A 15546-nucleotide genomic window follows, 5' to 3' on the forward strand; every position below is an offset into this window, starting at 1 on the left:
CTTACCTAAAATGAGAACAAACTGGAAACAACCTGAATGTTAAATTGACCATATTAAATTGCCCATTCCAGTTTGTGTTAACTCAATCAAATAACACATCCAGATACATAAAAATGGTTAACATGAGGCCTATATGGAAACAATAAAAAAGCTGTTTTTGCACTCCTAAGCAGTGCCCAAAGGTAGACTAACAAGGACAGGCACAGATTATATGTATAGAAAAAAAAGAAAAGTTAGTATATGAACAAATTCAGTAGGAAAGCATATGAATTGGGACTTTGGATGGTTTACTTTGCAGTTTTCTTCAATAATACATAAAGTGACAGAAAAGGAAATAAAAAGGCTTTTAGATATAAGGAGGCTCAACCATACGTTAATTAGAGAAGCGGGAATGAAAAATTTCCTGCCAGCACCATTTCCACCCCTGACGTTATCAGAGACCAGAAGTTGGCTCCCATGGCTGTGAGCACAGCTGTGTGGCAGCGAGCCCTTCCCATGCCGCTGCAGAACACACGGCTCGCGCCTGTGGCAGGCGTACAAATGCGCCGCACTTTGACCCAGCAATCCTACTTCCAGGAATATTTCCAAAACATGTACTCATACAGAAAGAAAATGACAAACGCAAAGGTTGTTCACTATGGCATTAGTAGTAGCAAAAGACTGGAAACCATCTCAATGGCTGGCTGTCAGCAGACTGGTTAAACGAATTCTGATGCGGTCAGACAAGGAAATGTCAGGAGCTCTTGAAAAGGGGAGGGCAGCCCCACGCAGACCAACAAAAACAATCTCTGAGATGTCAAGTGAATGCTGCACAGGACACACTACTATTTCACATTAAGATGAAAGGAGGAAGAGGAGAAGGAAAAGAAAAGGGAAAAAGGTTATGCTCATGTATCTGCTTGTGTGTTCAGGGAGGATCTCTGGACTCAGTAACGATGACCTCCACTAGGGAGCAACCTGGGGGCTGGGAGAAGACAAGGGGGACTTACGCAGGTGAACCTTTCGTATTCTGAACCAGGTGCATATATATTATTTACTCAATGAAATAAGTTAAATTCGAATACATACATCTTTTGAGTTAGAATTTTTTTTTTTTTTTAACTAAAAAGTTCAGGTGAACTTGTGCTCAGGTTCTAAGGTAGCCCCCACGTGCTTACCTCTGTGCCCCTCGCCCTCTCCTACCTGGCCAGCGCCTGGACCTTCATGCCCTGCCGCTCCTCCTGCTCAGCCACCTTCCTTTTCAACGTGTCCACCTCTTGCCGGAGCGCAGCTGAGTGCTCCATCTCACCGTCAAGCAGGTTCCGCAGCGATCTGGGAAAAGGGGACCCCAACAGTTCAGAGACTGTCAACCCAGACTCCACTGAGCCCAGGACACAATTCCTAACCTAAGGCAAGTCCTAAGCCATGCATTGTCTACAAGGCTCTGTATAAAACACAATTCAAGTCTATCTCATGTGAACTGGAGGACCAAACTCTAACTGACAGCCTTAGAGTAAGAATTAGAGGCAGTCGTCTGTGACCTGGGCTGTGTGTCCCTGATCGCTTGTGAGGAGGCCAGCCTTCTGACAGCTTAAATCAAGGGAAAACAATGAGGTGAGCCAATTCCAGCCAAGTCCCTTTACAGACACCCCACTCAAAGGCGTAGCACATTACATTGAAACGATTTTGTCACAGCTACACCAGGCAAGAGATTTAACAAAGGAAACGATGCCAGGAGAGGCCGAAAGAATAATCTGAGGCATAAAAATAGAATATCCACTCAGATTATCTGACATATCTAGTCTCATCTCCACCTGTGCCTATAAAACACACTGACAGCCTGTTTCATTGCTAACTGCAGGTGAAATAAGTACACATACAAAACGTCTTATACTGCTATAGCATCTGAGATAGCACAGATAGTGTTTTACATTTCCAAGTTTGTTAACTCTCCAACAGGGGGCTTGCAGCCAGCACAGGATTCACTTGTGTACCTGTCATCTCTGGTCTTAAATAAGGGAGAGGACACCAGGTCTTCTAGAAACCATCACCAGTGACCACCTGGAAGAGAGCTAAGCATGGTGCTGCTAACCATTTACTTCACTCTACATGGCTGTTCCTGGAAAACATTTACCAACCATGATACCTCTACATACTAAATCCAGAGGACACTTACCATGTGACATCAGAATATAAGCAAAAACGTGGCCGGGCACAGTGGCTCACACCTATAATCCCAGCACTCTGGGAGGCCAAGGTGGGTGGATCACTTAAGGTCAGGAGTTTGAGACCAGCCTGGCCAACATGGTGAATCCCGTCTCTACTAAAAACACAAAAATTAGTCAGGCATGGTGGTACACACCTGTAATCCCAGCTACTCGGGAGGCTGAGTCAGGAGAATCTCCTGAACCTGGAAGGTGGAGGTTGCAGTGAGCCGAGATCATGCCACTGCACTGCAGCCTGGGTGACACAGCGAGACTCCGTCTCAAATTCAAAAAAGAATATAAGCAAAAACATCTGACCCCCACCACACTCTGATCATCCACTGATATCTCCAAGACTTGTGTTCTGTGAGAGCTTTGAGGAAATACCCCTCCTGGGGCCTGAGGCTCCCTGACAAAAACATGGTCAATTTTTTCTTTCATTCTGGGAAGTACAACAAATTAACAAACAGCTACTCTTGTTTCTCACAAGGTAAGACAAAATCTATGGCTTCTTCTAAGATAATAGCTCCAGTTGGAGCAAGGAAAAAGAATCCTGCAATGGCACAAACCCTTTGTTGAAATTTTATTCTAGTTGGAAAATGGTACAGTCTAAAGATTGCTTTTAAAAACATCCTCTTTTGTTTTAGAAATCAGGCTTGTTTGCTTTTATATGTTTCCAGAAAGGACAAGAGAGAAGCTTGTCAGGCAGGACCCAAAATGAGGTTTAAAGGAGAAACATGACTGTGTGAAAAAGAGGGTTTCAGTAAAAGAGGTTGACGTGAACACACACAGCCTCTCCCTTGTCCCAAGGAGGCAGCCGAATAGTGCTTCTAGAAGCTCAGCGGGTAACTACAGGTAAGCCCTCTATGACCATCCTGCAGTCAAGGTAAGTCAGATGGGAGCCAGCAGCCAATGTCAGGTAGTATCTCGCATGTGTTTCCAAAGGGAAGATAAGATTAATAAAACCCTTCGCCCTCTCACGAGTCTGCAATTGGGTTGTTGTGGCCAAGTCAAAAGAATCTGAATTTCATCTTTCCCCAAGTATCCCTGATTTGGGCAGACTTTAAGATAAGTATTCAGATGCCTGGAACATGATAGACAGGTCTTCAATTAATGATGACTAAAGACTGCCGAGAGGCCGGGCACAGTGGCTCATGCCTGTAATCTCAGCACTGTGGGAGGCCAAGGAGGGCAGATTACTTAAGCTCAGAAGTTCAAGACCAGCCTGGACAACATGACAAAACCCCGTCTCTACTAAAAATACAAAAATTAGCCAGGCATGGTGGCATGTGCCTACAGTCCCAGCTACTCAGAAGGCTGAGGCTGGAAGATCACTTGAGCTCGAGAGGTGGAGTTTGCAGTGAGTAGAGACTGCATCACTGCATTCCAGCCTGGGAGACAGAGGCAGAACTGTCTCAAACAAACAAACAAAAAAGACTGTCTAGGCTAAGGAGGTGATAACTAAAGGGAACAAGCTTCTTTCCGGGGTGATGAAATGTTCTAAAATTGACTGTGTTAACTCATATCTGTGAATACCATAAAAACTACTGAATTATATACTTTAAATGAGTGAATTACAGTGTATGTGAATTAAATCTCAATAAAACCTGTTTTTAAAAAAAAAAGAGTTAACGATTGCTCTACCAGATTCTTAGCTTGTTCTATGAGGGTGCCATTATCATAAGGTTCTCACTCCTTTCTTACAAGCCAATCACAAGAGATACCAAAGTGGCACATCCCTGACATTAAGAAATCGCCACTTACGATTTTTACCAAGAAAGCGAAATATGCCTCATTCTCTCTGCCCCAGAGGCTGAGTGTCAAAGAAAGAGGCTATTCCTCAAGGCTGAAAATCACAGTACCTGTTCTCCTCCTCCAGCTCATCCTTCCTGTTCATCATGGCCACAATGGCCTGGCGCAGTTCACCTAAGGGAAGAAAACAAAATCAAGAATAATTGGCAGGCCTTGCCTGTTACAGGATGCCCTCACCTCTCTGAATTGCACGCTATTAAGGATGACTTGTCTAGATAAGTTCCCTTTTCCCTTTGAAAAATAACCCCTATACCAGTCTAAGAGACTTGGCTGATCAGGGTCCTGGATTTTAGAGCTCAGTCTCTGAAGTCAGGTCCCAGGTTCAAATCCTGCCACTGCGACAGGTTAATCTCAGGCAAGTTAGTGACCCTCTCTGAGCACCAACTCCCCTGTCTATAAAATGAGACCTTAACAGTCACTATCTCCTAGAAGTGTTGTAAGAATTCAATAAGGCAATATGTACGTGAGATGCTTAGAAGGGTGCCCAGCACAGAACAGAATTTAGCAAGTATTACTGATCAGTATCATTACAGTCTTTGCAGAGCTGCAACAGCAGAAGACAGGAAGACGGAGATGAGGTAGCCATATGGCTCACAAGCACAAGTGGGTTAAACTGGGCACATTTTCAAGAGTCAGGGGATTTACTGGGCTTCTGTCTACCTCGACCTTGGGGGGGAAAAAGGATTATTTAAGTGGTCTATGACTTAGAGCAGCACACTAGATAGTAGAATTTTCTAAAGTGTCAAACAAGATCACCATGGGCAATATGGGAAATCAGCTCCAGACAGTGATGTGGCATTTGGAAATCAAGTAACTGGGTTCTGGGCCTTGCAGTCATGGGATAAGGGAGTCCCCAGTGCTGCTACTCAGGCTTTGTAGCTGAAAATGTTATATTCCAGGAAATTCTAGGAGGAAAAACTGTTTCCCAGGAGGTTTCAGAGACAGCAGTGCTTGCCTGGCAAGTACAACCTCAAGTAGTCTTAAGAGATGTAGGCTGGGCACAATCGCTCATGCTTGCAGTCCCAACATTTGGGAGGCCAAGGTAGGAGGATCATTTGAGCCCAGGAGTTCAGGACCAGCCGGGTCAACATAGTGAGACCCCATCTCAAAAAGAGAGAGAGAGAGAGAGAGATCTCAGCCACAAGCCCACCTTCGAAGAGCCCAAATCACTGTTACAGGATGCCCTCACCTCTCTGAATTACATGCTTTAAGGATGTAAACCCAGAAGCCACCTGTGAGAACCAAAAGACAATGGACACTGACCTGATCCACACCATCACCCTGGCCTTACCCTTCCACCCTTTGCTGCCTTCCGCCATCCCATACACCGTGCATCTCCGGACTGCTAGACAAGGCCCCTTTGTTTTTATCAACACCAAAACGACTCATATCACAAGCACAGCCAAAGCAGTACTCTGGTAGTGGGAATCTTTTTAAAAATACATCAGAGAAAGACAAGCGGTCAGACCCTTTCACCTTCCCTGAGCGGCTATGACATAATGTTCAGATTGATGGTGGAGAAGGAAAGGGACCGAGAACCGGTATAGCCCCCAAAATATTCTTTCAATGGGCTTGAACCTGAACACATTCTCTTTCGCTGCCACACTGGCTGTTCTGTGATTCTTTGGGGGCAGTAAAGCTAGTAGGTAACATTGGGGTGATTTCCACAGATGAGCTAAATATTATACTTTGCCAAGCACGAGTGACACACATGAGCAGAGGCACTTCCAAGCATGTAATTTTCTCTCCTCTCCCCAGCACTGTGCAGCAAATGATTTGTTTGGTCTCTATTATTGTGATTTCCTTCCTCTTTATGACCTACTGCAGCTCACATTTCAAGTGAAAACAGAGCAGCACTTCAGCACTGTGGACTCTGCAGAGCCTGGCAGTGCTGCGGGGGGGTCCCCTCTCCTATGCCTGAAAGGCAAATGGCCATCTCAACATCGGTTCCTTGCTTGGCTTCAGAGGACAGAACCACAAAACCAGGCAAGAGTACAGGGGAATGTTAACTTCAACCATAAGAAACTGATCTGAGATACAAAGCAGCGTGGAAAATGCTATGGACAGGATGGATTCATCAAGAAATGTGGCTGGGCAAGGAACCATTTGGGAAGCAAGATACCAGACTTAAATAAATCTCTGCTCCTGCAATGTACTGAAATAAATTTCTCATATAATAATGTTTCAATATGTGAAATGAAGCAATAAAAACTACATAAGTATATGAACAAACATGTCTTTCATCTTTCTTACCATGAAGCCAAAGGCCAAGTCCGTTAAAGAAATAATCATTTCCGTATCTGCACATCAAGGGTGCATCTAACACACACACACAAAATTGGTCCATTGTGTGTGGAACTTTAAGCTCCTCAGGGCAGCAAACCGGCAGAGTAGAAAGAATATCCATTCTCTTTTTATTTTTATTTTTATTTTTTTTTTGAGATGGAGTCCGGCTCTGTCACCCAGAGCACAGTAGCACAATCTTGGCTCACTTCAACCTCCACCTCCCAGGTTCAAATGATTCTCCTGCCTCAGCCTCCCAAGTAGCTGGGATTACAGGCACCTGCCACCCTGCCTGGCTAATTTTTGTATTTTTAGTAGAGATGGGGTTTCACCATGTTAGCCAGGCTAGTCTCGAACTCCTGACCTCCAGTGATCCACCTACCTTGGCCTCCCAAAATGCTAGAATTACAGGTGTGAGCCACTGCGCCCAGACTTGAACACCAGTTTTCTAATCAGATCTACCTTTGATTCCCATGTCCCTCACACTTGAGTTCAGGGTCCCAGCAAATGATAACATCCTTGCTTCCCAGCTCCTTCAGCTGGAAAAAAATGTTGCTGGTATCGCCAGCCTCAGAGGATAGAGCAGGAGCCAGTAAAGCTTTCCCGGAACATGGCCACACCCATCCATTTCTGCAATGACTAAGTCTGCTTTGATGAGCTGTTTTGACAGAGATCTTGGGGCCCACACAGCCTGAAATAACTACTATCCAGCCCTTTCCAGAAAACATTTGCCAGCCCCTCTTAGGAGAACATCACAAGTTCTTCCCTCCACACCCCACTCTCAGCCTTCTTCATTCAGGGCTGAAGGCAGCTCTGACACTGTGCCAATCAAGTGGGACCACTGGCTGTACCCACACAGGACAATGCAGACTGAGAGAAACGGAACAGCAGTAAGGCTGCTCCTGCCTCAGACTCCTTTTTTATGGCTGAATATTATTCCACTGCATATATGTATATGTATATACATGGGGGTATGGATAGGGGAGATGGGTGATGTTGGTCAAAAGGGCATGTCTTATAACTTTCTGTTAGAAGATGAGTAAGTTCTGTGGACCTGATGACAGCATAGGGACTCTAGCTAACAATACTACAGTACTGTTCACCTGAAATGTAATGAGAGAGTATACTTTAAGTGTCCTCATCTCACACACACACACACACACACACACACACACACACACACCCCATGTTCCCTCAGGGAGGTGGTGGATATGTTCATCCAATTGTGGTAATTATTACACAATGTAGGCATACATCAAATCATCATGTTGTATGCCTTGAATACATACAATTTTTGTCAATTAAATAGTTTTAAAAATTTTTTTAATTAGGCCAGGTGTGGTGGCTCACAACTGAATCCCAGCCCTTTGGATGCCGAGGCATGCAGATCACTTGAGGTCAGGAGTTCGAGACCAGCCTGGCCAACATGGTGAAACCTCATCTCTACTAAAAATACAAAAATTAGTCAGATGTGGTGGTGGGCACCTGTAATTCCAGCCACTTGGGAAGCTGGGAAGCTGAGGCAGGAGAATCACTTGAACCTGGGAGGCAGAGATTGCAGTGAGCTGAGATTATGCCACTGCACTCCAGCTTGGGTGACAGAGTGAAACTCTGCCTCAAAAAAAAAATTTTTTTTTTAATATTAGTAACAGAGGTGACAGGCAATGAAAAAGTTCTAGCCTGGCCTCAGTGCTGCTGCGTGAATATAAGGCTGCATCTACGCCAAGGGCTCCATCACCGCTTCTACCCTGCACACACTCACATCTCCACCCAGGCCCTCCCCTGAGCTCCAGACCATGTGTAGTAGCTTCTCTGCCACTCCAGGCTCGGCTCATTTCCTTTGCTCTTCCTTGGTTAGACACCAACCATACTGAACCCACTCTCCTTCTCTCATGCCTCTGTGTCTTGGCACAGGCTGTTTCCCGGTGTCTGGAAGGCCTGGCCCCTCCGTTGTCCCTCAAGATTCTGACTGGGGAGTGCCTTTTCTGAGCAGCAGCTGCTCACTGGCTACAGCAGCTGTGGGAGTCAGCAGGCCTGCCCTGCCTTACTCTTGCCCCGACTCAAAGACTCAGCTCCCAAAGGCCTCCCATTCCCATCCCCACCCACCCCACCTGCAATAAGTGAGACCAAGGGTGGTTACTGACTCAAACCAAGTCCATCATATTGACTCGTCAGAACTTCAGATGTACCAAAACCTTACAAGAGACATGAAGGAAGGTGGCAACAGATGCATCGGGCCCAAGAGTGAACAGTTCCAAGTCACCCCGCCACAGTGAGTATGGAGACACACTGAAATAATGACTTGCTGAAAGCCAACTGGTCAAAAGACCAATTTAATAAACGCATCCCAGCCGGGCGCAGTGGCTCACACCTATAATGCAAGTGTCTTGGGAAGCTGAGGTGGGTGGATCACTTCAGGTCAGGAGATTTTGATGAGCCTGGCCAACATGGTAAAACCCCATCTCTACTAAAAATACAAAAATTAGCTGGGCATGGTGGTGTGCACCTGTAGTCCCAGCTACTTGGGAAGCTGAGGCAGGAGAATCACTTGAACCCCGGAGGCAGAAGTAGCAGTGAGCCAAGATCACACCACCGCACTCCAGCCCGGCGACAGAGCAAGACTCCGTTTCAAAAAAATAAAAATTATAATAATAAAATAAATAAATAAACCCATCCTTAAATAAAACCCTAAACTGGGCCCAGGACCATTGGCTGGAGGCTCCTCTGCTGCCAGGTACAAAGGCCTGAACAGGGACAAATGCAGATGCAGCCACAAGGCAGAGGGCCACCAAACAGGGGAGCCGGCAAAGCTCCTCAGGGCAAGCCCACTCAGCCACCAAGAAAGTACCGAGTCTGGCCAAGCGGCAGGTGTCAAAAATGTCACATGTGCTACCATGGAGCCCTGCAGCCTGGGGGTGGCTCAGTGAACTCCTCATTCCTGGCTTAGTCCCCTGCTGCTCCACCATAGCCAAGGCGGCTATCCGAGGGCAGGCATGGGAAGTGAGAGCCCACCACCAGTGACCACGTGGCCACAGGGAATACAGCAGTCATGCACAAATGGCCCCCTGGGCTCCTGTGGGGCTCTCAGCTCCCAGACCCTTGAGAGTCCCTATGGGGTTCTGTGCCCTTGTGTTCTAAATGAGTGTGGGTTCTGTGTCCTCACAGCCAAACGATCCAAGTAGAGTTCACTGAGTTCCCACTGCACCTCATATGCACCTCCACGAAAGCACACTGTCCACTGGGCTAGACGCACTCATTTGCAGCTCTGGCCACCAAAGCCCCACCCCCAAGCCTATGCATCCCTTGAGTACTGGGGCCCGGTGCCCAGCACAGGACACATATGAGACCTGGTGAATGAACAAAGGTAAGATGCGTAAGTGGATTAACAAACAAATGAATGACTGACAGTCACCCATTGCTAAAATGCCACCCTCAGCTCCAGGAACTGAGCATGGAATAAGCTGGGCAGAAAAGTCAACCGCGTTAATTGTAAGCTCAAGGCCTCCGCAGAGAACACTAACCACCAGGTTCACAGCTGTAATTTCCTGCCCCAGTGACAGAGATTCAGGCTCAAATTGGGCTTTTTCCATCATGCATCTTGGCAGTGTGTCAGGCATGGGGAGGAGGGGATAAGGCCCCATACATCATTGCCATGATCTCAAACAGGACGAGCCCACAAAAACATTCTCCTCCTTTCTCGGCAGTGACCGCACAAATGCTCAATTTCAAAAAGAACAGTGGAGCAGGGACCAGCCCCCAGTCCCCAGGGACCCAAACATAAACACAGACACACAGCCAGATGACGTGCAGGCCCATTCACACAAATGATTACAGGCCTTGGAGGCTGCTATATAAAGCACTGAAACAGTGATGCCAAGGGAGGGGTGAGATCTCATCTTCAGCCACCAAAGGCCCCCAGGGGGAAATTATCCTGAGACTAATTGATCTTCAACTGCCTTTTCAAAATTAAAACGGGAAGAGACTGCTGACTGTGATGACTAGACACGGTGACGTGTGGCTGCATGTGTGCGCACACACTCTCTCACATATATACATAGATCTGTGTAATAGTTCCCTGGCTTTATATAGCAACTTTTTCCAAAGACCTCAAAGAGCCTTTACAAACACTCCCCTGGGGCCCATACTCAGCTATATTTAAAGAGAGAGCTCATGAGGGCATATGTACAAATAAAGAACTTTCCTCTATGGGGATGGACTTAACCTACATCATAGTTTTTCAAACTTAACATCCTGCTTTTTATATCTTTGTCTGCCTACCCACTCCCTTTCCTTTTATCTCTAAAAGAAACGATAAACTATATCAAGCTCCAAAATATAACTTTTAAATCACTCAGGCTCGTTCTAACTTTTCGTTCTGTTTCTTTCTCCTGCCTCCCTCTTCCCCTAGCGCACCCAGAGTTTCTATTCTTTTCAATTTGTTAAGATGAAAGAGCAAGAAATGTCCCAAGACCCCTTCCCAGAGCTCAGATAGCCAGTGGTTACCATGCACTGCCTGCTTCCTGCACGCCCAGCAACGTGAGAGGTACCTGCAACACAAAATCTCATGTAATTCTCAGAAGGTCCCTGAGAAGAAAGCATGATTATACCCACTGTATAAATAAGGCAACAGCAGCCCAGAGAAGGGAAGTGACTTGCCTCAGGCCACACAGCCAGCAAGTGGCCAGGCAAGGACCCACACCTGGTCCAGCTCGCTTGAAAGCCTATCCCCCAAGTGGGCAGTGCCAGGCCCAGCCCAGCTCCTGGGATGCAGCTCACAGCCTCAGGACTCACAGCAGTTCCCAGTGTGTGGCCGCGGGCAGTTCTCCCCGTCTCTCTGTGTCCTCTTTTGGAAAATCAGAAGTGTGATGAAATTCTGGCCCTTTCCAGTTTTAGCACTATGGTTTCTACATAATTATAGTCTCAAAACAGAAAACAAAAATGTGAAGAACTCATGGGAATGAGTGGGAAAATGGAAGAAAGTCACAAGGTACAGAAGAAAAACACTTTGCAAAATCTTCGTAAGATTCTAGATCTTCATTAACTTTTCCATATTTGTAATTTTTTGGTTTTTCTCTCTCTTGCTCATGCGTGTGCCGCCAAACACCAACACACACAGTGATTTTTATACAGATATACTACAAATCCTTAAGGCAGGTGTCCTAAAAGCAGACACAGATAGGGCCTCCAGGGAGCTATGTCCTCGCAGGGACATGGGCACAACGGGATGGCAGGAGCCCAGCCAAGGAGCAGTCCCTGCCTCCAATCTACTGTCCACTCAAGGACGTGGCTGCCACCTGTACTGACTTGTTGAGAGCAGCCAGAAGTCACATTTTTACACAGATCTGATTTTTAAAAACTGTAAACTGAGGCTCTTACCACACAGGTCCAAGAGATCACACTATGGGCCACCGCTGTAAGCCTCCTGTCCTACAGTAACAGTTCTGAGCACTCAGCAGCTTGGAAATGTCAAAGTAATTAGCACACATTTGCATGGCCGTTTTTACAAAGCAGGGTTCCACCCACATCCGCGATTGTCAGAAGCATAGCGTTGGAAGGGGCCTGAGATGGATCTAATGGAGGCAGACAGGGGACAGTGAATGGACTCCTCAGAGGAATTCCCCCAGCAGCCTCGAAGTGACTAAACCAGAGACCAAAGAGAATCCAAACATCCCTGCCCTGCCCCACTCACAGAGGGCTAGAAAACACGGCACTTAGGTATGTGTGAATTTATTAGAAGTCGTAACTCAGGTGGGGTTAGGGGTGTGTCTCTTTTAATTTTATGCCTTTCCACATATATGTTCTCATTTCATATCAAGGTGTCAAAAGGTGGTCTCTAGGCCAGGCACGGTGACTTATGCCTGTAAACCCAGCACTTTGGGAGGCCAAGGCAGGCAGATCGCTTCAGGTCAGGAGTTTGAGACCAGACTGGCCAACATGGTGAAATCCCACGTTTACTAAAAACACAAAAATTAGCTGGGCATGGTGGCAAGTGCCTATAATCCAGCTACTCAGGAGGCTGAGGCAGGAGGATCACTTGAACCCAGGAAACGGAGGTTGTAGTGAGCCAAGATTGTGCCACTGCACTCCAGCCTGGGTGACAGAGCGAGACTCTGTCTCAAAAACAAAAACAAAAAAACGGTGGTCTCTATGTTTACTATCTAAAGTCTTTTTTAAAAAGGCATGATGAGCACTTTAGCTTTAAGGGAGTACTCACCAGAATTAAAGCACAAACTTGTAGAGATTGTTTTAAGCAGTAGAAGCAATGGAACTAAGTGAAAGACTTACTTGCCTAGTGAGAAGCGGGTGAGGAGCAGTGGTAAAACTAAAGGTTTTCTTACAATTCATATAATATAAAATTAACCACTCAAAAGTGAACAATTCAGTGGCATTTAGTATGTTCAAGGTGTTATGCAACCATCACCACAATCCACTTCCGGAACGTTTCTACCACTCCAAAGTAAAACCTCTTACCTATTAAGCAATTTCTTCCCATTTCATCCTCCTCCTGGCAACCACTGATCTACAATGCATAATGAATTTACCTACTCCAGATACTTCACATAAACTGAACCATATCTATGTGTTTTTTGTTTTGTTTTGTTTTGTTTTGGTTTGGTTTTTTTGAGACGGAGTTTCGCTCTTGTTACCCAGGCTGGAGTGCAATGGCGCGATCTCGGCTCACTGCAACCTCCGCCTCCTGGGTTCAGGCAATTCTCCTGCCTCAGCCTCCCGAGTAGCTGGGATTACAGGCACGTGCCACCATGCCCAGCTAATTTTTTGTATTTTTAGTAGAGACAGGGTTTCACCATGTTGACCAGGATGGTCTCGATCTCTCGACCTCATGATCCACCCGCCTCGGCCTCCCAAAGTGCTGGGATTACAAGCTTGAGCCACCGCGCCCGGCCTGTTTTTTTTTAATAGGGTCTTTTTGTCTGGCTTCTTTGACTAAGCATGTTTTTATAGTTCATCCCCATTGAAGCATGTATCAGTGCCTTATTCCTTTTTATTTATTTATTTATTTTTTTTTGAGATGGATTCTCCCTCTGTTGCCCAGGCTGGAGTACAATGGTGTGATCTCGGCTCATTGCAACCTCTGTCTCTCAGGTTCAAATGATACTCATGCCTCAGCCTCTCAAGTACCTGGAACTACAGGTACCCATCACCACACCCGGCTAATTTTTGTCTTTTTTAAGTAAAGATGAGTTTCACCATATTGGCCAGGCTGGTCTCGAACTCCTAACCTCTAGTGATCCACCCGCCTTGGCCTCCCAAAGTGCTAGGATTACAGGCATGAGCCACTGCGCCTGGCCCCTCATTCCTTTTATAGCTGAGTCATGTTCCATTATATGGATATGCCATAATTTGGTTATCCATTCTTCAGATGATGAACACTTGTATGGAGCTGTTTCCACCTTTGGGAGACTGTAAGTCACGTTTCCATCAACCTTTGTGCCCAGGTACTTGTCTGAGTCTCTACTTTCAATGCTTTTGGATGTGTACCTAGGAGTGGAATCACAGGGACATATGGCAATTCTATTAACATTTTAGGGATCCACCAAACTGTTTCCCACAATTAGGGGAACCATTTTTCAAAGTTACTAGATCTCATTTACAGAAGAGTTCAGAAATTACTATGGCAAATACCTTTGCCTCCATCACCCGGCATGGTCAATTCGATTATTTCACCACAAGGACTCCAAATACTGTTCAACGCTAAATCCTTACTGATCTAGTTGAAAAAGCAGTTATGAGAGTGAGACGGGGGTGGAAAGGAAGACAGCTGCTCCCCTAGGAAGAATACTCTTGCGGGGTGCAGTGGTGGGCTTATTTATCAATTACACATGAGGCTCACCCACTTCTCCTTCAGTGGGCAGAGAGCTGCAAGTGAGGTGCACACGTGTTTCACAAAGAAAGGGCTCAGGGAGAAACATACAGCAGAAACCAGCCAGAGGCCCAGGTTCAGGTGATAAGCAGAGTACAGGTGTTAATTAATGACGTCGATAAATGTGAAGCTGTACATAGTGGAGCCTACCCATTCTTCACTGCAAAACACAAAATCAGTAGGCCCCCAGGAAGATGGCACATTCTTCAAAGATACTCACGTGAGCTCTTGTGAATAACAGGCTGACCTACGTGCCTTTACAGAGCTATTCTACTTAGTACCCAGCACCAAACACACACACACACACACACACATACACACACACACACACACACACACACACACACACACACACACGTGGCGCAATGCAGGGGGAAGTTCTGGGCTATGCAGTAGAGGCAGCAAAAACTCCCCTGAATTTCTCTAGACAGAGCATGTCTGATCCTGCTGTGGCCCACCCTGACCTGGAGTTTTACTGGCCTGGCTCTCAAAGATGCATGGGTCTATAACCCCTAGGGAGACTAAGAAACCCACTTTCTTCTTTCAGAACTTGTGGAGGAGAATCCAGTCCCTACCACAGATAGGATGGGATTCCCAACCAAGAAGAAGACAACACCAGCAGCTGTGAAACCAGCGAGGGGGCCGAAGGGAAAAGCAACAGAGCGGGAGGGACAGGCCTCAGCTTCTGCCAGGGGCAATTTTTCATCCACTGCCAACCTTGAAGGCTAGGTCTGGGCTTGACTGCACTAAAGGAACCAGTGAGTTCCTTATTTCATGGAACTGGTGGTGTCATGCCCCACTTCACAGAAGGAAACACCAAGAGAAGTTAAGTGTTCCCAGTAACAGCAGCTAGCAGGGCACCAGCCATGTGCCAGACACAGGGTGAAACTGTGTGTCATACAACCCTTCAAATCACGCCATGAAGCAGGTGTTGGAATCAAACCATTTTATAGATTAGGAAACTGAAACACATGAAGTGATTTGCCCTAAATAATGAAGGAATTATGATGCATTCAAGACCACCCTGGCCAACATGATGAAACCCTGTCTCTACTAAAAATACAAAAAAATTAGCCAGGCATGGTGGCATGCACCTGTAGTCCCAGCTACTCAGGAGGCTGAGGCAGGAGAATTGCCTGAACCCAGGAGGTAGAGGATACAGTGAACAGAAATCATGCCATCGCACTCCAGCCCATGCAATCGAGCAAGACTTTGTCTCAAGAAAAACAAAAACAAAACAAAGGAATGATGATACAGAACTGGGACTGAAAGACGGGCCATCTGACACTGGAACCCATAACCACAGTGACACTGTCTCCCGGGTACCCTAATGGGATCTCAGAATGAAGAGGCCAGGGTTCCATGTTGGTTATGCGCAAATCAACA

The 15546-nt window shown here is 46.3% G+C and overlaps 1 protein-coding gene across 3 annotated transcripts in view; it reads right to left on the reverse strand.

Moving 5' to 3' along the window:
- Positions 1 to 15546, reverse strand: part of SNX29 (sorting nexin 29) — a 596746-nt gene that overhangs the window by 440345 nt on the left and 140855 nt on the right. For 2 of the 3 annotated variants that reach the window (XM_074382212.1, XM_039477976.2), the window contains exons 12-13: positions 4046 to 4109; positions 1183 to 1311 (exon numbers count right to left, since the gene is read on the reverse strand). In XM_074382212.1, the coding sequence (XP_074238313.1) occupies positions 1183 to 1311; positions 4046 to 4109 (193 nt within the window). Of the gene's footprint in view, positions 1 to 1157; positions 1312 to 4045; positions 4110 to 15546 lie in introns of all 3 variants that reach the window. The other variant, XM_074382213.1, reaches the window with a different exon arrangement.

The sequence above is a fragment of the Saimiri boliviensis genome, chromosome 12, assembly GCF_048565385.1.
Source record: "Saimiri boliviensis isolate mSaiBol1 chromosome 12, mSaiBol1.pri, whole genome shotgun sequence".
NCBI classification, from domain to species: Eukaryota; Metazoa; Chordata; class Mammalia; order Primates; family Cebidae; genus Saimiri; species Saimiri boliviensis.